Source organism: Tamandua tetradactyla, chromosome 23 (assembly GCF_023851605.1).
Source record: "Tamandua tetradactyla isolate mTamTet1 chromosome 23, mTamTet1.pri, whole genome shotgun sequence".
Lineage (NCBI taxonomy): Eukaryota > Metazoa > Chordata > Mammalia > Pilosa > Myrmecophagidae > Tamandua > Tamandua tetradactyla.
In genome coordinates, this window is record NC_135349.1 from 42,743,966 (window position 1) to 42,769,694 (window position 25,729).

General features: G+C 34.4%; 1 protein-coding gene across 9 annotated transcripts in view; it reads right to left on the reverse strand.

The window, feature by feature from the left end:
• The window catches only part of MRTFB (myocardin related transcription factor B), a 294,808-nt gene that overhangs the window by 130,628 nt on the left and 138,451 nt on the right, over window positions 1–25,729 (reverse strand). For 8 of the 9 annotated variants that reach the window (XM_077141744.1, XM_077141742.1, XM_077141748.1 and 5 more), the window contains one exon: window positions 19,668–19,730. The exons of the other annotated variant lie outside the window; for it this stretch is intronic. In XM_077141744.1, coding sequence (XP_076997859.1) covers window positions 19,668–19,730 — 63 coding nt within the window. The remainder of the gene's footprint in view (window positions 1–19,667; window positions 19,731–25,729) is intronic. 9 annotated transcript variants of the gene reach the window in all.

Genomic DNA, 25,729 nt, shown 5'->3' on the forward strand with positions numbered 1-25,729 from the left:
AACTATAGGGAAAAGAATGGGAAAACTTGAGCAGGGGATCAGGGAACTGAATGACAATATGAAGCGCACAAATATACGTGTTGTGGGTGTCCCAGAAGGAGAAGAGAAGGGAAAAGGAGGAGAAAAACTAATGGAAGAAATTATCACTGAAAATTTCCCAACTCTTATGAAAGACCTAAATTTGCAGATCCAAGAAGTGCAGCGCACCCCAAAGAGAATAGACCCAAATAGGCGTTCTCCAAGACACTTACTAGTTAGAATGTCAGAGGTCAAAGAGAAAGAGAGGATCTTGAAAGCAGCAAGAGAAAAACAATCCGTCACATACAAGGGAAACCCAATAAGACTATGTGTAGATTTCTCAGCAGAAACCATGGAAGCTAGAAGACAGTGGGATGATATATTTAAATTACTAAAAGAGAAAAACTTCCAACCAAGGCTTCTATATCCAGCAAAATTGTCCTTCAAAAATGAAGGAGAAATTAAAACATTTATAGACAAAAAGTGACTGAGAGAATTTGTGACCAAGAGACCAGCTCTGCAAGAAATACTAAAGGGAGCACTAGAGTCAGATACGAAAAGACAGAAGAGAGAGGTATGGAGTAAAGTGTAGAAAGAAGGAAAATCAGATATGATATATATAATACAGAAGCCAAAATGGTAGAGGAAAATATTATCCAAACAGTAATAACACTAAAAGGTAATGGACTGAATTTCCCAATCAAAAGACATAGAATGGCAGAATGGATTACGACCCAGCAATACCACTACTAGGTTTTTATAGTGGCTAAACAAACTGTGGCGTATACCTACGATGGAATATTATGCAGCTTTAAGACAGAATAAACTTATGAAGCATGTAATAACATGGATGCACCTAGAGAACATTATGCTGAGTGAGTCTAGCCAAAAACTAAAGGACAAATACTGTATGGTCCCACTGATGTGAACCGACATTCGAGAATCAGCTTGGAATATATCATTGGTAACAGAGACCAGCAGGAGTTAGAAACAGGGTAAGATAACGGGTAATTGGAGCTGAAGGGATACAGACTGTGCAACAGGACTAGATACAAAAACTCAAAAATGGACAGCACAATAATACCTAAGTGTAATGTAACTATGTTGGAACACTGAATGAAGCTGCACCTGAAATATGGTTTTTTGTTTGTTTGTTTGTTTGTTTGTATCTTCTGTTTTTGTTTTTTTCTTTTTCCTTTTTATATATATATATATTTTATTAGTATTATTATTTTAATTCTCTTCTCTATATTAACATTCTATATCTTTTTCTGCTGTTTTGCTAGTTCTTTTCCTAAATCGATGCAAATGTACTAAGAAATGATGATCATACATCTATGTGATGATACTAAGAATTACTGAGTGCATGTGTAGAATGGAATGATTTCTAAATGTTGTGTTAATTTCTTTTCTTTTTTTTTGATTAATTAAAAAAAATTTTAAAAATTGGATAAAAAAATAAAAGCACATAGTAGATTCAGGAAAAAAAATAAATAAATAATAGAGGAAAAAAATGTTAAAATAAATTCAGTTTGAAATACTAGCGATCAATGAAAGGGAGGGATAAGGAATATGGTATGTAAAAATTCTTTTTCTTTTTCTGTTTTTGTTTTATTTTTCTGTTGCCTTTTTATTTCTTTTTCTGAATTGATGCAAATGTTCTCAGAAATTATCATGATGATGAATATGCAACTATGTGATGATATTGTGAATTACTGATTATATATGTAGAATGGAATGAGCATATATTACGGATGTTTGTGTTTCTTTCTTGTAATTTCTTTTTAATTAATAAAAAATTATTAAAAAAAAAATGAGTATGAGTGCTGAATCATTATACTGATATTTCTTTTAGTTTCTATTTCTAGTACCTTAGAGCAGCTAGAAATAAAAATCTAAAATTGTGGAATTGTAACCCATACCAAACTCTGAAATCTGTTGCAATGCGCTTTGAAATTTATTGCTTTTTTGTATATATGCTATTTTTCACAAAAAAGAAAAAGAAAGAAGAGTGTAACAGAGAATATAGGATTTAACAAATGAGTATGACTACTGAATCATTATACTGATATTTCTTTTGATCTCTATGGTCTTGGAGCAGCTAAAGAAAAAAAGAAAAAAAAAGTGGAACTGTAACCCACACTAAACTTTAAAATCTGTTCTATAACTATTTGTTAAAATGTACTTGGAAACTTTTTGCTTTTTTGTATATATGTTATATTTCACACACACACACACACAAACATTTTAAAAACCCACCACTAAATCATACTCAATGGTGAAAGACCAAAAAGCTTTCCCTCTAATATCAGGCAAAAGACAAGGATGTTGGTAACTTGTTACCAGTGCTATTCAACATTGTACTGGAAGTTCGACAGAACAATTAGGTGAGAAAAAGGAATAAAACACATCCAAAATGGAAAGGAAAAAGTAAAATTTTTTCTATTTGCAGATGTCGTGATCCTATATATATAGAAAATACTAAACAATCCACACCAAATCTCCTAGAACTAATAAACGAATTCGGCAAAGTGGCATGGTATAAGATTCAATGATTTTTGATTATATGATTTAGTGGTGGGTTTTTTTTAATGTTTTTTTTTGTGTGTGAAATATAACATATATGCAAAAAAGCAAAAAGTTTCCAAGTACATTTTAACAAGTAGTTATAGAACAGATTTTAAAGTTTAGTGTAGGTTACAGTTACAACATGCAGAAATCAGTAGTTTTTCCATATACCAGCAATGAATAATCTGAAGAGGAAATTCAGAGAATAATTCCATTTAAAATAGCAAATAAAACAATCAAATATCTAGGAAGAAATTTAACCAAGGTTGTAAAGGACTTATACCCAAAAATTACAAAACACTATTAAAAGAAATCAAAGAAGACATAAATAAATGGAAGGACATATGATACTCATGGATTGGAAGACTAAGTATTGTTAAGATGTCAATTTTATCCAAAGCAATTTATAGATTTAATGTAATCCCAATAAAAATCCTAGCAGCCTTCTCTGCAGAGATTAAAAGCCAGTCATCAAATTTACATAGAAAAGTAAAGGGTCCCAAATAGCCAAAACCATCTTTTAAAAAAACAAAGTAGGAAGATTCACACTTACTGATTTTCAAACTTACTGTAAAGCTATAGTGGTCAAAGCAGCATGATATTGGCACAAGGACAGCTATACTAACCAATGGAATTGAACTGAGTTAAGAATTAGATCCTTACATTTATGGGCAGTTGATTTTTGACAAGGGTGCTAAATCTATTCAATTGGGAAAGAACAGACTCTTCAACAAATGGTACAGGGAAAACCGTTTATGTGCAAAAGAATGAAGGTGCAACCAACCATACACCATATACAAAGATTAACTTAAAATTGATCAAAGACCTAAATATAAGAATCAAGACTTTAAAACTCCTAGAAGAAAATGAAGCAGCTGCAGGACCTTGTGTTAGGCAATGTTTTCTTGGATTTTACACCAAAAGCATGAGTAACAAAAGAAAAAACAGTTTAGTGGGACCTCATCAAAATTCAAAACTTTTGTACAACATAGGACTTTGTCATTAAAGCATAAAAACAACCTACAGAATGGGACAAAAATTTGAAAAGCACATATCTGATAAAGGTTTAGTATGAAGTTCTACAATCAACAACAAAACAGAACCAAACTAGAAAATGGGCAAAACACTTAACGGACATATCTCCACAGAAGATAAAGAAATGATCTATAAACATATGAAAAGATGCTCAACATCATTAGCCAATGCAAATTAAACCACAATGAGATGCCATTTCCCACTTACTAGAATGGTTACTGCTTAAAAAATGGAAAAATACACTCTCAGAGAGGATGTGGAAAAATGGGAACACTTCTTCATTTCTGGAGGCAATGTAAATGGTGCAGCTGCTGTGGAAATAGTTGGTGTTCCTTAGAAAGTTAATTACAGAATTACTGTAAGACCTAGCAATCCCACTATTAGTTACATACCCAAAAGAAGTGAAAGCAGGGATGTGAACAGATATTTCACACTGATGTTTGTACCAGAATTATTCATAAATGCCAAAAATGGAAGCAACTCAAGTGTCCCCCAATACATGACTAATACACAAAATGTGGCACATATATACAGTGGCATATTATTCAGCCATAAAAAGGAATGATGTTCTGATACATGCAGCAACATCGATGAACCATGAAGACATCATATTGCATGAACTAAGCTAGACACAAAAGGACAAATATTTTATAATCTCACTGTTATTAAAAAATTAGAATAAGCCAACTCATAAAGGCAGAAACTGGTATACAGTGGGGGTAAAGAATGGGAAGTTAATTCTTAATTGGTGCAGAGTTTCTATTTGGAGTGATGGAAAAGTTTTAGTAATGTGGTATTAAACCAACACTGAATGTAATTAACACCACTGAATTATACATCTGAATGTGGTTAAAAGGGGAAATTTTAGGTGGTATATATGTTAAGATAAAAATTTTTAAAAATCAACAACCATTGTAAACTACAGACTATAGTTAATAGTACGTTATAATAATATTGAAAGAAAGGTAATACACCAACATGTCAAAAATAGGGGCAGGTATTTGGGAACTGTATTTTCTGCACGACTTTCCTGTACAACTTCTTTAATAAAACAAACAAAAGGATGGCAGCAATGGATAATACCTTTCCAATTAAAAAAATAAACTGAGTCCATAGCAATAGTTCACTTAAGACAAGAAGGCTCTTCCCCACCCCCAGAAGAATGCCAGCCAATAGACAGAAAAGGAGTGTGAGAATCAGAAAATCATCAGTTTGAACTACTCATAATCATTTAGGCAAAATCCATTAATGGACGTTAAAACTATTGGCTGAAAGGTGGTTGGAAAAACAGAAGTCATATATTCTCGAAGTACTTTCTCACTCATTACTAATTACAAAGAAGAGGGGCACGTATATATAAGAGGAGTAGGGGGAAGAGGGACAGCACCTTAACCAAGTGACCATATTATTTTTAATAACCAATAATGGGACAGACTATCATGCTCCTCCTGATGTGATTCATTGAGGACATAACACCACCTATATAGAACCTCATAAAAATTTTTAACCTGAACAGTTTACAAAGGACACAATCAGACAAACACAAATTTGAGGTTTATTTTGCAAAATAATTGGCCAGGAGTCTTCAAAATTGCCAAGTTGTGAAAGATTAAAAACCTAAAAAAGTAGGCAAACAGTTCTAAAACTGGGATATGACAATGAAATGTGATGAGTGATATCTGCTTAGATTTTGGATTAAAAACAAAACAAAACTACAAAGGACAACTTCAGGAAAAGTGGGAAATATGATCAATAATACCACTGTGTCCCTGTTACATTTCTTGAGGTTGATAACTATCTTGTGATTATACAAAATATTTATTCTTAGAAGACTCATTCTAACATATTTATGCCTGCAGCTTACTTTTAAACAGTTCTTTTAAAAAAGAGGTAATAAATTGATCTAATTCCAGGAATTAAAGTATTATACGAAAAGATGCTTACCCTACTATTGTAAATTAGAAGAGAAATTTGTACATTTATATTTTTCCATAGAAAAGATACAATTGATTTATAGAACTATTAAAAGTAGATTTCTATTTTAGTCTTTAAATGTGAAATACTTTGTTAAGAAGTAATTTGTCATGACAGGGTAATCTATTATTAGGCTCTCAATTTTACCCCCAATTCTGGAAACACATTTGTTTGAAATGTTAAAAAGATTTTTTTAAAGATTTCTTCATTCATTTCGCTGAGTATCTTCAAAAGTATTAGGCTAGAATGAAAAGGAACAACAAGTTGATTCAATTTCTCTGTTCTGAACTATCAACATGCTCAGTCATAAAGTAATTCTTCCCAGCATGGCAATATCTTCTAAGAATAATATTAAGTTGCAATGTGACATCAGAAAAGAGCAGTAAACATGGTTCTTTTTGTCCTTCCACATGAATACTTTATATAGAATTCATCATATATGTTCATTGAATTTAAAGAGAAGGCAGTTCTTACAGGCTCAGGAAGTGGTGATTAAAATGTCTTAACTTTACACAGGCTTTTACTTACAAAGTAAAACTATCCTGCTCAAGCCAAATCTTAACATTTTTTGTAGTTTTTATATGCGGTTATGTCTTTTGTAACTTTTTTTTTATATAAACGTTAAAAGTAGTCTACCTTAAAAAATACTTTTAACTTCTTTCTTCAAACAGAACTAATCTACCCCATTGCAATAGCACTGTTCTAGTGTGCTAGCTGCTGGAATGAAATATACCCAAAATGGTATAGTTTTTAAAAAGGGAAATTTAATAAATTGCTAGTTTATAGTTCTAAGGCCAAGAAAATGTCCCAATTAAAAAAAGTCTATAAAAATGTCCAATCAAAGGTATCCATCCAGGGGAAGATACCTTGGTTCAAGAAGGCTGATGAAGTTCAGGGTTTCTCTTTCAAGTGAGAAGGCACATGGCGAACACAGCATCATATGCTAGCTTTCTCTCCTGGCTTCCTGTTTCATGAAGCTCCCCGGGAAGTGCTTTTCTTCTTTATCTCCAAAGGTCGCTGGCTGGTGGACTCTGCTTCTTGTGGCTATGTTGTTGTTTTCTGCTCTTTCTGAATCTCCCTTTCTCCAAAATGTCTCCCCTTTTATAGGATTCTCATAAACTAATCAAGACCCACCCAAATGGATGGAGACATGTCATCACCTAACCCAGATTAACAACCACTCTTGATTAAATCACATCTCCAAGGAGATGATCTAATTACAATTTCAAACATACAATACTGAATAGGGTTAGAAGAAACAGCTGCCTTTACAAAATGGGATTAGGATTAAAACATGGCTTTTCTAGGGTACATACATCATTTTAAATCAGCACAAGCACCCTTCATAATCTTTAAAGGCAGCTTTAAACCAAATATATCTTAAAACTTTACTAGCTGAGTCCTTGCATTATGTAAGCTCTCTGACCCTGAATTTATAAATCCTATAAAATGGAAACAAATTAAACCCACCTCATAGGAACAATGCCTTTTCCTACTCAAGGAAGAAAACTTCTCTCTACTGGCAGAATTTAGTACTTTTCATTGGCTCTTTATCAGTTTGGGTTCCATGTGTACTATGTGGACAAGGGAGAAGAATGTAAAGGAACATGGAGAAAGAAACACAGGGAAAAACCTAACACAGTGCCTTGTTTGTAGTTTGGATCTGAAAAAATAAGTGCTGACTTGTTATATTATGGAAGAAGGGAATGAGAAAAAAAAAGTGGTTTGAATTTTGTTACAAGGCAAATAGTAACTAAGAAGGCCAAAATGAACGGTATTTAATTTACATGATTACTTTCATTAGAAAAGTAAAGGTGGGGAAAAACACTTATTTTTTTCACAATCTCACAGTCACACTGCGAAAGCTATATCATTATACAATCATCTACAAGGAACATGGCTATTGGAACACAGCTCTACTTTTTCAGACAGTTCCCTCCAGTCTGTTACACCTTAACTAAAGAGGTGATATCTATTTAATGCGTAAGAATAACCTCCAGGATAACCTATTGACTCTGGAATCTCTCAGCCATTGACACTTTACTTTGTCTCATTTCTTTCTTTCCCTGTTCTGTTAAGAAGGTTTTCTCAATCCCTTGGTGCGGAGTCCCAGCTCATTCTAGGATTTCTGTCCCATGTTGCCAGGAAGGTCCACACCCCTGGGAGTCAAGTCCCATGTAGACAGGGGGAGGACAGTAAGTTTGAAAAGCACCTTTTAAAGAGTTTATAGTATGAAACTAAAAAGTCTTTTGGAAAATATTCTGTATTAGCATATATAAACAACTTAATACATGAATTTAAATACTTATGTTTGCAAACATCTAGGCCAATAAGATGGAATTGCATATACAAAACATTTGGTAAAAACCAAATATATTCCTAAGAACAAAGTATACCTCAAGGGCCGTGATTAAAAAATAATAATGTCTATTTACTTTGCACTTAGTCAATAGTTTCTTATTTAATTGGTTTCTACCTGCTATCAATCACCTAAACCAGTAAGAGCTAGAACCAGAACTGATAGCTCCTAGGTGGAAAGTGATTATTCTGGCTTTCTGGGGCCAGTTTGCCCATGTGAAGTCAGCCCACTATTAGAGACCTTGATCTGTCCTCACTAACTCCCACCCCAGCTCCTCAGTGACAGTGAGACAGTCACACAAGAGCATATGTGGGCAGTGAAGGTGACCGTGGTGTGAATTGAGAGGTGGAGCCTTAAGCCACTGGGCCCAAGGATAAAATAAGAAGTACAAAATATGGGAGGCAGACTACAGAGATTTTGATCTAATTATCTTTCCATGCTTCCCAGGTTACCTCAGTGATATTCTATTTTATTCCTATCTCATCACTCAAAACTTTGTACCAACACAAATTCTCCTTAAGAGATCTGTTCATCAATAAAGAATGAGAATCCAAGACATGTTGTGAGGATTCAGCTTAACATTCAGTTGATGTAGCAGAATCCCCCTAATATCGTAATATGAGCATGAACTATTAAATCTCCCTGACACTCCTGAAGGCTGCTTGTAAAATATGGCATTTTAAAAAGGTGTCTGTCTTCACTGATATAAAATATAAGTATGTTATGAAAAGTGCAAAATATAGAAAAGAAAGGAGATGGGAGTATTGTATATGTAAGTAAATTTCCCTCAAAATATGACATATTTCCTTCCAGGACTTTTTTTCCTACGTACAGGTGTCCTTTTTTGGGGAGAGGCAGGGGTTGATGGGAGAGTGTAAAGAGGATGATTAGTTTGCTCATGATGAATCTACAATTTTATTCCTATTCTCCACTTTTAATATAATCTAGGTAATTCTGACAAGCAAATTCCTATATGTGCAGTATGAAAATATAATCTTTAAGTCTTTTCCCAAATTGACTCAAAACACCAAGGCAAAAAGAATTTTTTAAAATTTCAATTTTTCTGTAAAGAGAAAGTGAAAAAGGAAAAAAAAAAAGATGACTTTAACCGAGTGAATAATGGGTCACTGGCTTCAAGAGACCCAAGAGGTCCTAATATGCTATCTTTTATGACAATCCTGCTGACCACTCCTGACCCACCGTAAAGCTGGAAAGCTACTTGCTGTGACAAACAACTATAACAATCAGCCTCAGTGAACAACATGAGTCACTTATTCATTGGTCAAAAAACACAGAGCTACTTAGTGTGATCAGCAAGGTCTGAGTGTTTGGGTGGATTAAAAAATAAAATGACCTTGGTGCTGTAGTTTAGTCAGAAAGCTCAGTTACACATATGTATATGAAGAGGCAGCATGTTTCAGTGAAAAAAAAACAAACAAACCACAAGACTTGTGTTAAAAATCTCAACTCGAATCCCAATTTTGGCCATGATGAAATAACAGGGACTGGACTTAACCTCTACCATAAGAAATTAGAAAACAGGACAAAACCCATGAAACAACTGCTCTCACACATTGGAAAACAGGCAATGGAGGACTGTGATACCCAAAAGAAGGGGAACAAATGAGTTGAGCCCTTCAACTGTTCTAGTTTTCTGCGTGAAGGCAATTTCCAGACTGTGTATGTAAGGAGGGATAACTCCCAAAGAGCCAATTAGGCTCTCTGAGCTGAGGAGACAGCAGAGCTTGGTGCTGGGGAAGGCTAATGCAGCTGGATATTGCATTTCTGAAAAGGAGGGACCTGTGCTGAAAAACAGCTCCACGAATCTGTATAAGGGTCCTCTTGAATCTTTGCTGAATAATAAGTCACATGTGCATAGAATGAAATTTCACAAGGCTTGGCAAAAATGTCTAGGGAACTGTAAGCTAAAAAATTCCCAGGACACATACAAGATTGGGAGATATTTGAGCTCCAACCAGCCTGAGTGAAAAGTCCTCCCCAGGGCATTTAAAAATGGGGCATTCAACAGAGACTCCAGAGAGGTTAAGCCTTAGTAGTTAGAGTACCATCCCTGGCATGAATGCTACCCTAGGTCTTCCCTAACAAAGTTTTAAGAAGATCAAGGGTGATCTGAAAGTAACTTAGCTGCCTTTCAAACCAAAGCTCAAGCTTAAAAGGAAGACAGCAAAAACAAAATCCAGACACTCAACAATCTAACATTCACAATGTTATATTCAATAAAAAATCACTAGACTACTTGCCAAGAGGCAGGAAATTGTGACCCGTAAATGGAAAAAAAATTAGACACAGAATTAAAACAGACACAGAAATGACAGAAAAAAATGGAACTACTGGTAGCTAATATAATGATACATAAGTATTTAAAAGGAAAAATGAACATAATGGAAAAACAGACCGCAAAAAAGAGCAAAATGTAACTTCTAGAGATAAAAATTACAATATCTGAAATGAACATTTTATTGGGTGGGATAAGTAACATATTAGACCTGTTTGGAAAGATCAGTGAACACTTACAAAAAAAAAAAAAAGTTATAGCTAATAAGCCAATAGTGAACACAAAAATGAAATGAAACCCTAAAATATAATTTTTAAAAGACAAGAAAACAGGAAGAAAGGTACAGAGAAAGATAGAACAAAAGGCAACAAATAGCCAGATTTAAACTCAACTCTCGTAAGCAGCTTCTGAGATGGTTCCCCAAAGCCCTTGCTTTCTGGTGTCTATGACCGTGTACAATCCTCTCTCCTTGAGTAACTTGCTTCTAATCAAAAGAGTATATGGAAGCAATGTCACTTCTGTGATTAGTGTACAAAAGCTCATGACTTTTGTCTTGCTAGCTGACTCTCCTCCCTCACTGGCTTTGATGAAGTAAATGGCAGAAACTGTGGGTGGACTCTGGCCAACAACCAATGAGAAAGTGAAGGCGTCAGTTCAACAGCCTTCAAGGAACTGAAACCTGCCAAGAATCATGTAGTAAGCTTGAAAATGGATCCTTTTCCAGTTGACCTTCAGATGAAACTGCAGCCCTGCCTGACACCTTGACTGCAGGTTCATGAGAGCTCTAAGCCAGGTTTGAATTCCTGACTCACAGAAACAATGAGGTAATAAATGTGTGTGGCAAGCTGCTAAACTTTGAAGTAATTTGTCACACAGCAAACTAATACATGAACTGTTCTAGTTTGCTAGCTGCCAGAATACAATATACCAGAAACAGAATGGCTTTTAAAAAGGGGAATTTAATAAGTTGCTGGTTTATAGTTCTAAGGCCAAGAAAATGTCACCATTAAGTCTATAGAAATACCCAATCTAAGGCATCCAGGGAAAGATAACTTGGTTCAAGAAGGCTGGTGAAGTTCAGGGTTTCTCTCTCAAGTGGGAAGGCACATGGTGAACACAGTCAGGGCTTCTCTCTCAGCTGGAAGGGCACATGGTGAACATGGCGTCATCTGCTAGCCTTCTCTCCTGGCTTTTGGTTTCATGAAGCTCCCCAGGAGGCGTTTTCCTTCTTCATTTCCAAAGGTTGCTGGCTAGTGGACTCTGCTTCTTGTGGCTATGTCATTCTGCTCTGCTCTTTCTGAATCACTTTCATTCTCCAAAATGTTTTCTCTTTTATAGGACTCCAGAAACTTATCAAGATCTACCCAAATGGGTGGAGACATGTTGTCACCTAATCCAGCTTAACAACCATTCTTGATTAAATCACATCTCCAGGGAGATGATCTGATTGCAGTTTCAAACATACAGCATTGAATAGGGATTATTCTGCCTTTATGAAATGGGATTTTGATTAAAACATGGCTTTTCTAGGGGACATACATCCTTTCAAACCAGCACATGAACCATCTCAATAACTGCCTTAAATATAAATGATATAAACAGGCCAATTTAAAGATAGTTTGTTAATCAGCTCTAGGCTGTCTATAAAAAATCTACTTTAACTATAAAGATACAATGGGTTAAACGTAAAAGCATGGGAGAAGGTATAACATGTGATGCTAAACTTAAGAAACCTAGAAGGGCTATGCTAATACAAAAAACAGGAGACGTCAGAAAAAGAATCATTACCAAGGATGGGAGGATATTTCATAATCTAAAGGGATCAATTTATCAAAAAGAGATAATAGAGCCATAAAATACCAAAATGCATGAAGCACAATCAGAACTGAAAGAAGGAACAAATAAATTTACCCACAATGTTAGTTGGAGTTTTCAACATTCTTCTCTGAGTAGTCAATAGAACGAGTAAAAAGAAAATAAGTAAGGACAGAGAAGCAACCTCGTCAACCAATTAAACCAGGTTGACATTTAGAGAACTCACCGCCCAACAAAAGCAGAATACACATCTTGTCAAAGGTATATAAAGACATTCATGGCCATTTAAGAAACGTATACATTTTCATGAGAGCATATACACTAAACAATTTCAACACAATATCCAAAGAAAGCAAAATCAAACTACTTTCTAAAACCCACCGGACTCTGACATTTATAGTTTAAGACTGAGTTTATGGACTTCTTTTAAATTTCAATATTTTTAGCAATAACTCATCTGATTGATGTAAGTTTAAATTTGTTTTTTTTGTAAAATCTTCCAAATTCTATTTGGATGTCCAAAACATGTGCTGGTCTGAAATTGTTTTGTACCCCAAGAAAAGCCATGCTCTTTAATCTTCATTCAATATTGTTGGGTGGGATCTTTTGATTTGGTTTCCATGGAGGTGTCTCTACAGCCATTCAAAGTAGGGTCGCTTACTGGAGACCTTTAAGAGGGAACCATTTTGGAAAAAGCTTCAGTGCCGACAGAGCCAACATGAGACCTAGACATTTAGAGGTGAAGGAATAAAACACCTCTGGGGAAGTTGTTTGAAATGAAAAGCCAAAGACCCCAGCAACACCAGCCATGTAACTTCCCAGCTGACAGAGGTGTTCCAGACCCATCAGCCTTTCTTGAATCAAGGTATCTTTCTCTGGATGCCTTAGTTTGGACATTTTAATGACCTTAGAACTATAAACTTGCAATTTAATAAATTCCCTTTTTAAAAGCTGTTCCATTTCTGATATATTGCATTATAGCAGCTTTAACAAACTACAACAAACTATAACCTTCCAGTTTTTATTAATTAAAAAAATTAACAAAAATATTAACATATCATTCCATTCTACATATATAATCAGTAATTCTTAATATCATCACTTAGTTGCATATTCATCATTTCTTAGAACATTTGCATTGATTTAGAAAAAGAAATAAAAAGCAGAAAAAGAAATAAAATGACAACAGAGAAAAAAAAGATTATACATACCATACCTCCTACCCCTCACTTTCATTGATCACTAGCATTTTAAACTAAATTTATTTTAACATTTGTTCCCCCTATTATTTATTTTTATTCCATATGTTCTACTCATCTGTTGATATGGTAGATAAAAGGATCATCAGACACAAGGTTTTCACAATCACGGAGTCACATTGTGACAGCTATATCATTGTTCAATCATCATCAAGAAACATGGCTACTGGAACTCAGCTCTACATTTTCAGGCAGTTCCCTCCAGCCTCTCTGCTACATCTTAATGCGTAAGAATAACCTCCAGGATAACCTCTTGACTCTGTCTGGAATCTTTCAGCCATTGACACTTAGTCTCATTTCACTCTTCCCTCTTTTGGTCGAGAACAACCTTCAATTTTTGGGAAACATATGCATTTTGTTTCTGTTAAGTGTTCGGAAAGCATCTGGCAACCAATCAAGCAGCTACTCTACCTCTAGCACAAATAAACAAACAACTATGCACCCAGAGTTTTCACTAGTTTATCAGCAAGTTGTTATTTAACCAAATTTCTTTTATTTCAAAAATGAAGAGAGCACTTAATGGAAAAATGAAGAGAAAGGGAGAGGGAGAGAGGGAGACAAATAGAGAGACAGAGAGAGAAATCTATATTAGAAAAATCTAGTAAGCGGAATTTTCTTTTACATTAAGAACATGTCAAGTTAAATATCTGTTATTACTGGCTTAAGAAAAATGGTAACATATATATTATATATACCTTTTATCATTTATATTTATTTATATTTTAAACAAAATTCTCAGTAATTATTTGTGACCAATTACTAAACAATTTATTATTTCACTTTTGTTTCTATTTTATTCTCCTAATGAGACCTCTAAAATATGCTAGGTTTCTGAAAGGTTATTAGAAAATGAAAATATTTAACTTTTATTTTTACTATTAATTTTAAGAGGCTTGGTTGAGAGTACATATCTATTTATTTGCCAGTCCCACATATTAAATTTGTTCAAATCATATTCCAGCAACATTAGCTATTAAATCATAAGACATTTCTGATCGGAATTTTTTTATTTAATAGTCAAAATTCTGTGGATTCACCCAAAGGATTAACTTGTAAAAAAGAAACATGCAAAGGAAGAAACAAACCATATAAAATCCTCCCAACAAACCTACCCTTCAAATGTGGAATGTTGTTCACGCCTGGAAATTTCATATATGCCACTCACAGACCTCAGATTGTAACAGTTATAAGGACTGTTAACATTTAAGGTTAACTATAAACCAAATAAATCCTAATTACACATTCCCTTAAGCTTTCCAGGCTCCAAATCTCTTGGGTTCTGCTCTTCTCATTTATTTTTAGCATTATATTCTTTTTTAAATGAAATGCTTAATAATATACAATAACATAATTTTAAGGGGATTCAGATTAACTGAAAAAACAATTTATAGATCCACCGCCTCTAGTAACATTAAAGCAACATTTAAACAATGGCCATCACACCAAGATTTCAAGGAATATTCTAAAACACTAGAACTGTTTCTGTTTTCACATATTCCGAAGGTCACTGTGAAACAAGTAACCATATATACATACCTACATTCACATATATATTTATATGCTTTAAAATACACATCCATTTGTTTTTTAAAAGATCCCTTCTGAAATTAATGTCTGTTAAATAATTGAGTTAATGAAATTTTTTAAATTTAGAGATATGATTATCCCATATCTTTCATGGAATTAAAAAGACAATCTGAGCAAGAAATCTCTTTAAACATAACAAATAACAGTTTTATTACTTCAAAATACCAAAAATCTTCTTTACAGTATTTATCATATACATCAAATGCCTTAGAAGACTCTCAGCAACCATATCTACCATCTTAATCTCTTCAGAAACAAGTATATAAGAAGAAAAATTTATAAATCAGTCCTTGATGACAGAGGGTTTGTTTAGGAGTTTACCAAATGGAATGACCCTGCTGGAATTCCTTCAAGTAGCCTGTGAAAATGTCAGAATGGAGTCTGTTTTGGAGGTCACAGTCCCTAGAGAGCTATGAGTTTTGGCCTGTTTGTCTTTTCACATGCTTTAATATTTGAAAATCATTCCTTGTAGACACTGACTGATGCCCAGGGAATGTTAGGATTGTGGGAACTGGCAGTACCGACAAGAGAGACAAACTTCATGGGAAATCAGTGCCTACTGCATTTGCCCTCTCAGCACTCATCAGATAAGCTGCTCTTCAAATGTTATGGAGGAACATGACGAGACACTGAATGTTATTTTTATTAATTTATTTTTGGGGGGGTACATGGTCTGGGAATTGAACCTGGGTCTCCCACATGGAGAGCAAGCATTCTACCACTGAAACACCTTGTGTACACCTGAATGCTATTTTGACTTCTTTACCAAGAAATACTTGTGGAAAACAGGCCTAAAAATTATTGGGACTAATCAAAGAAACACCAGGGTGGAATCCTGAAAAGCTGTATTCATTCAGTTAAGTCTCTGTTCTAGTATACTAGCTGATAGAATGCAATCAATATACTAGAAACAGAATGGCTTTTAAAAAGGGGGAACTTACTAAGTTGCAAGTTTACAGTTCTAAAGCTAGGAAAATCTCCAAATTAATGCAAGTCTATAAAAATGTCCAAATTAAGGCACCATTAAGAGGTTACCTTCACTCAAGAATGGCCGATGAAGTTTAGGTTTTCTCTCTCAACTGGATAAGCACATGGCAAACTTGGCAACTTCTGCTAGCTTTCCCTCCAGGCTTGTTTCATGAAGCTTCTGCAGGGGTGTTTTCCTTCTACCTCTCCAAAGGTCTCTGGCTGCCTGGGCTCTCATGAATCTGTGGCTCTCTCCAAAATGCTTCTACTTTTAAAGGCTTCCTGTAAATTAATCAAGACCCACCTGGAATGGGCGGGGTCACATTTCTGCAGGGATAATCTAATCAGGTTCCCAGCCTACAGTGCTGAATAGGGATTAAAAGAAAAGGGTGCCTCCCCCTGATGGATTAGGATTAAAACATGGCTTTTCTAGGGAACATAATCATTACACTTTACCCTCTGGACCCTAAAAAAGACATCTTCTTCCCATATACAAAATACATTCATTCCATCACAATAACAGAAAGCCTTACAGCATTACAGTAACAATACAAATGCAATACAAAGTTAGAACCATTACAAAATTTCAAAGTCAGATACAGGCATGGTCTGTCCTAGGGCAAAATTCTCCTCTGGCTCTGGACCTGTAAAACTCAGAACAAGTTATTTGCTGCCAACATAACAGGAGGGACAGTCATAGAATACATATTTCCATTTGCATAGGAAGAAATTGAAAGGAACACAGGGGTCACTGGATCCAAGCAGTTTCGAAAATCTGCAGGGCAAACTCCATTAGATTTCAAAGTTTGAGAGTCATTTATCCTTGGGCTTTAGAAAGTGGCAGTCCCACCCTTTCCAAAGGCCTAGGCAGTGGCCCACCTCTCTCTGAATGCAACCTTGGGGGACATTTTCTCAGCTCTACCTTCTCTAAGCATCAGGGCTGCACCCAGGCTCTCTACCATCTCTGGGGCACACGCTCAACCCCTCTATGTGGAGACAGCCAGGCTCTCTGCAATCCCCAAGGAATGTGCTCTGCCCTCTTCAAGATGGCACCATTCTTCCATTGCAATGAGGTGGAAGGCCCATTCTCTGCCTTTGGGACAAACTCACCCTTCTCCACGTGTTTGGGTGGATCTGCTTTCCTGGCCTGAGGCTTCTTGACTTCCGACCCCAGCAGCCTCCATGGTTCTGCTCTGAAGACATTTTACCTTCACTTTTCCCCTTTTCTGAGTACCTAAGTCAAGACTGCCAGTGGTTCCATTTATACAGGTCCCACAGCACTCTTGTTGGCTTTTTATGTAGTTAGTAAGGATTGTGCTCTTCAGACAGAAGGACTTTCCACAAATCCTTCCTGGATAACTCCATTTCCAATACTGGCTTTCTCTGAAATGGCTGACTGACCCCACATTTGTTAAATCCTCACATGGGGCATTTTTCTCTGGAGTCTCCTTTCCTGGAAGCCCGGAATTTTCCAGAACATCAATTTCTAGTTTATTTGTACCCAGGAGTTCAGTTTTCAGCTTATCGCTTTCCTGTTACATTTCACTATAAGCTGTGAGGAGAAACCAGGCTGCACTTTCATATTTAATTTGGAAATCTCTTCTGCTAAATAACCAAGTTCATGGCTTTTAAAATCTGCCATCCAGCCAAAGCCACTAGTCAATTTTGCCAGATTATCTGCCATTTTAAAACAAGGATCTTCTTTCTTCCAGTTTACAATAATACATGCCTCATTTCTGTCTAAGGTCTTATGAGAAGCATCTTTTAGAGTCCACACTTCTACCAACAATCTCTTCAAAGCATTCTAGGCCTTCTCTATCAAGCTTCTCACAACTCCTACAGAATCTTCCCCTTATTCATTTAAAAAGCATTCCAACATGTTTGGTATTTGCAGACCACAGGAGCACCCCACTCCTGGTACTAAAATCTGTTCTAATTTGCTAGTTGCCACAATGCAATATACCAGAAACAGAACAGCCTTTTAAAAGTTATTTTTACAGTTCTAAAGCCCTGAAAATCATCAAATTAAAGTAAGTGTATAAAAATGTCCAACTTAAGGCATCATCAAGAGGTTTACTCAAGAAAGGTCAATGAAGTTCACGGCTTTTCTCTCAACTGAAAAGGCACATGGCAAACATGGTGATGTCCATATTTTGCATATTCAAAATATGTGTACTTAATAGCAAATAAAGTGCTAACCACTTGTCGGTACTGTTTCTATATTAACTGATTTACTCTTCATAGTAACTCTAAGTTGCAGAGACTAATATGATCCCCATTTTGCAGATGAGGAAACTGAGGCAAAAGGGAAAAAAACATAATTTGCTCAAGTTTACATGGCTAGGAGTGGTACAGTCAGGATCTAGGCTCAGACAGGTGGCTCTAGAGTTGGTATGTTAGCCACAGTACATGCTGCCTCTTTCATGGTACTTGTAATCAGGCACCCAATGCTGGATACCTATAACATGCACCTAGTGCTTATGATGTACCATCTATGCGCTTATCAAGTTAAAGGCTTTATTTCATTTAATCCTCCCAACAACCTTGAGGTACATGTAATATTTTTCCTGTTTATAGATGAGAGGCATGAACTTTGAGTGGCATGGTATCATACATCTAGTGTGATAGAACAGGGTCTGAGCCTGAGACTATAGCCCCTTTTCTTTAAACTAGTTACTTTTCCTCAGATATCTGCAAGAATCACCTCCAAATTAATTTTCTGTTTATAGTATGTGGAATTACTTTTAAAGATCTATGTGTTCAATAATTTTATGAGAATATACAACATTTTGAACTGCCAACATTGTACTAGAGACTTAAAATCTAGGAATTATTTTTGGGTAGAATACAGAATGATCATTTAAAATGTTTGCTAACAATAAAAAAAGTGTCCCACTTCCACCCTTAAAATACTGATTTTTTTACTACGTTGGGAGAGCTGGAATTCCAACATAGCCAACTTTTCTTTTATGTAATAAATGATGATGGCTTGATCAAGCAGTACAATAGATTAAGTTTTTAACTACTATATTAGGACTTAGGCTTCTGTCAAAGAGTCTTCTATTTTATAGCTATGAATCTCAAGTCAGCAGAGAGTGCAGTTGTCAGTTCTTAAACTAATTCTACAAGAATCAAAGGCAAATTGTTTTCAAAGTTTTAATTTTCTTGTTATATCTTAATTAAGATATTATAGAGTATATACAGCAAAAATTTAAGTTAGTGAAAACAGACACCCAGCTAATAGCAGTTTCTTAATGAAAGCAATGAGAGAAATGACCAGAAAATAGTATGAATAATTTAGGCCTTTAAAAAACCTGAAATATTGTCCTTTTAACTGATAATTTGATATGACTATAAATAAATTGAAACATACCTGCCAACACTTGAAAACCAATAGGATCATGTTGCATATTCTAAATTAGATATGCTAATTTTTAGAACAACATAAATTGAGTCAGTATTTCTCTTTCCTTTTAAATATGGGGGGAAATTCAGACTAATAGAGAGAGCTGGCATGTATGTTTAGTAATACATCCATGAAGCACATATTAAACAGCAACTTTATTAACTGGTATCTATGGATAATTCCATTTGTTAACTGAGATAGAAGTTATCTTCCTTTCTTTCTGTTTTTGCTGCCCAATGAATAGCACAAGGCAAAAGTGATGATGAGATATAAGAACACATGATGTAATGAGGAAGGGCAGCCAGAGAAAGACACATGGGCTGAAAGCTACCATACAGATATTACGATGGGCATACTGTGACACAGAGAGCTTCTGAGACTTACCTGTGCTCACAGACAGAGTCAGCAGAGGAGACTGGAGTCCTGACTCCCAAAAGACTACACTTCCTGTTAATAATAGTGAGGGCAGCAGGTAAGGGTAGGAGAGCCAACAGTATGGATTAAGTTAACGGAGTTAGAAAAACATTACGTATGATATCTGCTAATAAGTCTGGGTGATTATTAACTACAAACCAAAAAGAAAACTACAATACATTTGTTATTCTACCATATTTGTCTTATTGTTCCCCATCTTAAAACATAAGTTAACTAACACAGGAAAAATAATCATGGGTCACCTTTCCACTCTCTATATTTATCAGTACCTTTTAGAGGTATAGTAGAGAGCAGGTGTCAAATATCTATTCTTTTCTCTTCTTTTTAGTTTTAAGAGGTCTTTGTGGTTGGGTTAGGGGCAGACACAAGTGAAAAGAGCCCTAACTCAATTATAACTAAGTCTCTAGTCTAGCTGAGGGACCGATTAACTATTCATTTACAGGTAGCCTTGAGAAGTCTAAATAGCCAAGGGGTTACAGTTGAGTAATATTTATTATATGCTATTCTTCATAACAACTTTCTGAGGAACAGTAAAGAGTGTTTATTAATAAATTTGTTTACTCAGTGGTCTAAAATAAATATCATGGACTCTAGTTTTATAAAAATGATCTCAATCTACATAAGAAATAACGTACTTCTATGACTCTAGTAACTCTAGAGAAGTCTTACAAAAATATTTTTTTTGTAAGTTTAAGACAATGTAGTCTCATGCTAGTTAAAATGCTAATTGCTATTATGTGTACATCTTATAATGAATATGCCAACTGTTGACACTCCAAGGGCATTTCTGTGAAAGGACACAATTTAACAACTATATAAATAATTTAAAGTAAGGCTTTAGGAGTGATATGGGGTCTATGATCTTGCTGATGCACTTCTGAAATGATAATCTTCATTCACTACCTTAGTGATAACTAAAGGACGCTTATGTTATGTTAGCATTCTGACACTGCTTTGGCCCAGAGATCAGAATCACTGCCAGCTACAAATGAGAATATAAATGAACACAGCTGCCCCTCCCCCAACATACCTTTTGGTTGTGTTCAGCAATGTACTGAAGCAAACTAAATCTTCAGTAACAGCAAAACTATCTCAACAAGAAACCCAAAATAGAAAAAAAGGAAGGAGACAGCACTACAGGTTCTTATTTATCTTGTGAAACAAAGTTTGTTATTTTAACAGGAGACTTCCTATAATTAAGCTACTTATAGGCTGTCTTTTCCATTTTGAAGGTTTTAAGAGATTGCTATAAACAAAAAACATGAGAGCTACCACAATCACAAATTTTATTTGAAGTTGTCAGGAAGTATAGAGCTTGCTTTTTAACTTTACAATTGTGTTTAGCAGAAGTCCTAAAGCTCTTAAAAGAAAAAACAACTAGTAAACTGATTAAGGAAAATTACATTCAAGGAGTATATATTTCTCTTCTCAGTCTAAATATTCTGAAGTAACTCCTGAAAGCATTAAAAAATATCTACATGTATCATCTGAATATATTTATTGACGTCTCTGAGAATTACTTCAGACAGTCAAGATTCAAAATAGGTTAACAGCAAAGTCAGCAAGATTGTTTTACAGAAAATTACTCATTTCTATTATCTCCAGTAATAGAAAGGAAAAGCAAGAATCCCATAGTTCTATGTCTTGGTTATTTAACATCTATTTATTTCCTTGCCAATAATGACACTAAAAGAACTTTCTGTCTGGTTGGCCGTAAAGGAGGAAAATGGAAATTTTCTTTCTTTGCCTCATCAATCTCCACTGAACTATGCCAGCTCATGTACATGATAAGGAGCACGGTTTTGCCCAAGTCAAACTCTTATCACCTTTGGGCATTGTCAAACACCTGGAGTAACTGTAAACTTGACATGTTAATGAGGCAAAGTAAAAAGTTTTCAAAGTAAAACCAGAAGAAAAGACCAGCTATGAACACATGCCATTTATTTTCTATGGTGCAATGCATTTAGTTTTCTTTGGCTGGGTTCCACAGCTAAGCAAAGGTCACCTGACTATTCCCAAATATATATTAATACATGCATTGAATCCAATGCAAAAAGACACCTGTGTTCCCTTGTGGAAACAAATTTATGAATTTTGTATAAATTATTTTCTCTTTAGTAAGCGATCATTCAGGAACAGAATAAGACATGGTCTAAAATTGTTCAATGTTATAAATTTAATGGGTGGAAAAATCTTAGGAAAAAAATCAGGGTGGGACAATAAGCTAAAACTGTAACAACTGCAACAACTAGTAATTTTAATATTTTTAAGTAAGATTAATAAGTCGCTTGCTCTTCTTCGGTGGAGCCTAAAACACACTGATTATTTTGTAGTAAATAGAATTTCCAAAAGCCTTTTAATATAGCAAGAGAAAGGTGGCAAATACTAATTTTATACTTAATTGATGCTACTTGACTACAGCATATCTGTGGTCATATAGTAAATACACAAACATAACTGATCCTTATCTTAAAAATCCCTGAACTTAGAGACAACCAAAATGAATTAAAACACCAAAGAGTTTTTTAAAATTAAAATCAATTTATCCACTTACTCTATAATAATACTGGTTGTAATTGAAAAACTTAAATTTGCCAACCAGCATACTCAGAGAGTCCTTCTGCCCGACAGTTTGAGTATTGCAACCACTTCCTGAATGAAAAGCCTCTCCTCTTAGGGCTCTGGCAAAGAATAGGCACAAGGAAAGAGCTGTAGCTGCAAAAAGTAAACCTTCAGGTATGTTGTTTCCATTTTATTTTGTCTTTCCTTGCTTTATAAATCTAAATTTTCCCTATTTAGATACCAACAGAACTTGTCCTTTGATTTTCCTTTCTTTCATGGTCAATGCTGACCATGCTGATCATGTTTCATGTTAATATTGAAACATGAAAATGGAACTACTGTGTGTATGTCAAAATGACACTCAGTTTCCCTGGGCATATGTTGTTTTAATAAAAGTACATTACTTAGGTGTTTGTGTATACCCATTTTTCCTTTAAGAAGGGCTAATTTGTTGGGAAAAATTAACTGCCTAAATGGTTGCCTTACTTTTGAGGTTCTACTACCTAAAGAATTATTTTTGGCTACTTCGAAGGGTAAAGGAAAACTCTAGCTTAAAATTACTAAAATATCATTCCTATTTATTCCAGCAGTGGGAATATTTTGCTACTCCAACACCATTGCCAACATAAATAATAACTAAAAATGAGGGAAGACCCTGGAATCATTACTTAAATGTAAACTTCATTTATCTTGTAAAGTTTATTTATAAATTGTCTGATGACATAATCCTTCTATACATTAACCCCAAACCGAAATATCTCTATTTTTCCTCCATAGAAAATCATTCTAAAAAGTAAAATTCAGATGCTTAAGAATAACAAAGACAACAACCAAGAAACTATCTAAATTTGATTTCATAATATCTAAACAATACTTTGTTTAGATTAATTTTGAAGCTAACTCATTTTGTATATGATATGATTTAACATGGCACTAAGAAGATCTAAAAAATTTGCATAACTATGCAAATTCTTTCATCTATATACTGCTTGATGTCAAAACTATGCAATATAACTGTAACAAAGATTTAGATCTCAGATAGCTGTACAAGGATTCCTTTTAGTCTTGAAATGTGTATGCAAATTAAGCTGATATATCAGAAGCCTGAAATCACAGTATATGCCTGAATATAAGGTGAGGTTTTTAACCTGAATTATTCATTTGCAAGGAAGGAAATGTCTCATAGTTGAATCCTTACAGAGTTTCATTTACTTCATATTAAGCAAAAAAGTACTTGGAGAAAACATATTTGCTTAAAAAACAAATTCATTCAAAACTCATTTGAAGATGCTTATAGAAATATCCTAACAGAATCAGAAAAAGAGAAAGAAGAGCAAAACTTAAAACACTGTTTTTATCCAAGTAAGTAACTTTAAAAATGAAAGTGTTAGATGTTACAAAGCAGCCTTTTAAAGAACACTTTTTTAAAAGTCAATAATACTCTCACAGGAAGGATACTGAAAAGTAGTTAATTCTGGGAGAGTAACTGGGCAGTTGAGGGACAAAAATTGGAAAGTTATCTACTTTTCACCACATACCCTCTGTATTCTTTAAATTTTAAATCATATGAATGTATTGCCTACTAAAAAAAATAATAAATAATGCTAAATTCTAAAATAGAAATCATACCCCCGCAAAATGCTACAACCAACAACAAATCAAACATAAGTGATTACACTGTAGAGATCATGAATATACAACTACATGACAATTTATTTAAAAAGATCCACTGTTTAGTGAATAGGTAATTTTCAGTCAGATCAGACATGTATTAAAAAATTATAACTTAAAAGAGACAGAAATAAAGATATGCCCTGGAAATTAGTGCTAGATGGATAATTTAAAGGGGTTCTACTGATGATAAAAATACTGACCACAAAGATTGATGTATAGAGCTTAAGCATGATGCGTTCATGAAATAAGAAACTGGATAAAAGTATTATTTCTATATTCCTGCATTGCTTCATAAAACACGATTTTAATTATGTACATATAACTAAATTAATCAATTAAAAATCTGATCATTTCATTTACCTTCTTAAAAGTTCATAAGGGAAGACCACTTTATATTGGGCTTACCATATATTCAGGCATATGTAGTAACTTTTGCAAGGGAATGTGGTGAGCTGTATCAAAGTGCAGACTTTCTTCATGTACTTCCCTCCCCTGCTAACATATAGCTGTCTTCTTGAGCAATTATATATTCTAATTTTATACCATTTCAACTCTTATTTTCTTTGAGAGTTATAATTTAAACATCACACTGTTCCAAATTTATTGTATAAATCTGATCACATTTTTAGTTATGCTGCAGTAAATGTACTTAGATTCTCTCAGCCACTGTCTGAGTTAGATTCCTAACTATTGGAAGGTTCTAAAGCCATCACCAGTCAACCACACCACCTGAAGGCTCTGGAACTGCCTTAGTTAAAATGTTTAATATAATTAAACTAGGCAAGGACTGTGCATGACAAGTATCAGATACAAATAAAAACCTTATCTGAAGTTAGAATGAGTACACTTCAGAAACATGTACTAAATAATTAAGAATAGTAATATAAGTCTATCAACTTTCTTGAATAAGATAAAGTCAATAATGACTAAGATTGGGAAAAGCTCAGAACCCAGAAAAATAAGTAGCAAGGTACATACAGAAATGTTCCACAGGGACACATATTTATTTCTTCTGGTCTTTAAAATTGAAATTAAAAAATACATTTGTAAATGTAAGACTCATCAGAACTGCGGAAAGTGAAATAAATCCAGTAGAAATTCTTAATTCTGTTTTTTATATATGTATGCTTAATTCATTTATAAATTTTAGCATTTTGTTTTCATTAGTTTTAATGTTTTACATGTTAAACAAACTTAGTATTATCTATTTCTCTTCATTTATATTGAAAATGGACAATGTGGTGTTTACTAGAGAGTGTGGGCTGCCTCTGTGAACAATGCACATTTCATGAACAGACAGCAAATGAATAGAAAATATTTATTTCATATAAGGATAGACCAGTTAAAGACTGAAAATATGGTCATATACTACACCCAAAGAAACATGACATAAAAAATAAATAAGAAGTTCTTATAGTGATCATTAAGATAGATTATATTTTGCCATTTCTGAAACTAAGATATAACATGCATCAGAGAGAAAGGAGGAAAATCTATTCCTATACCATCTATTTTTTAATGCAATTTTACGGAAATACATTCACACACCATATAATTAACCATAGTGCTATACCATATATTTTTCCTGGAATCTGCATAGGAAGCTACTTTTCAATGTATTCCAGCATGAATCATCTGCTTGTGCTAAATTGGTTGAATCTAGAACTTATTTCCAAAGATAATGTTGCTACCAAAGATATTTACTGAGGAAATAATAAAAGAATCGGATGTTAAGTGAAATTCTGTCTGCTTTTCAAAACTAGCCAGTACCTTTG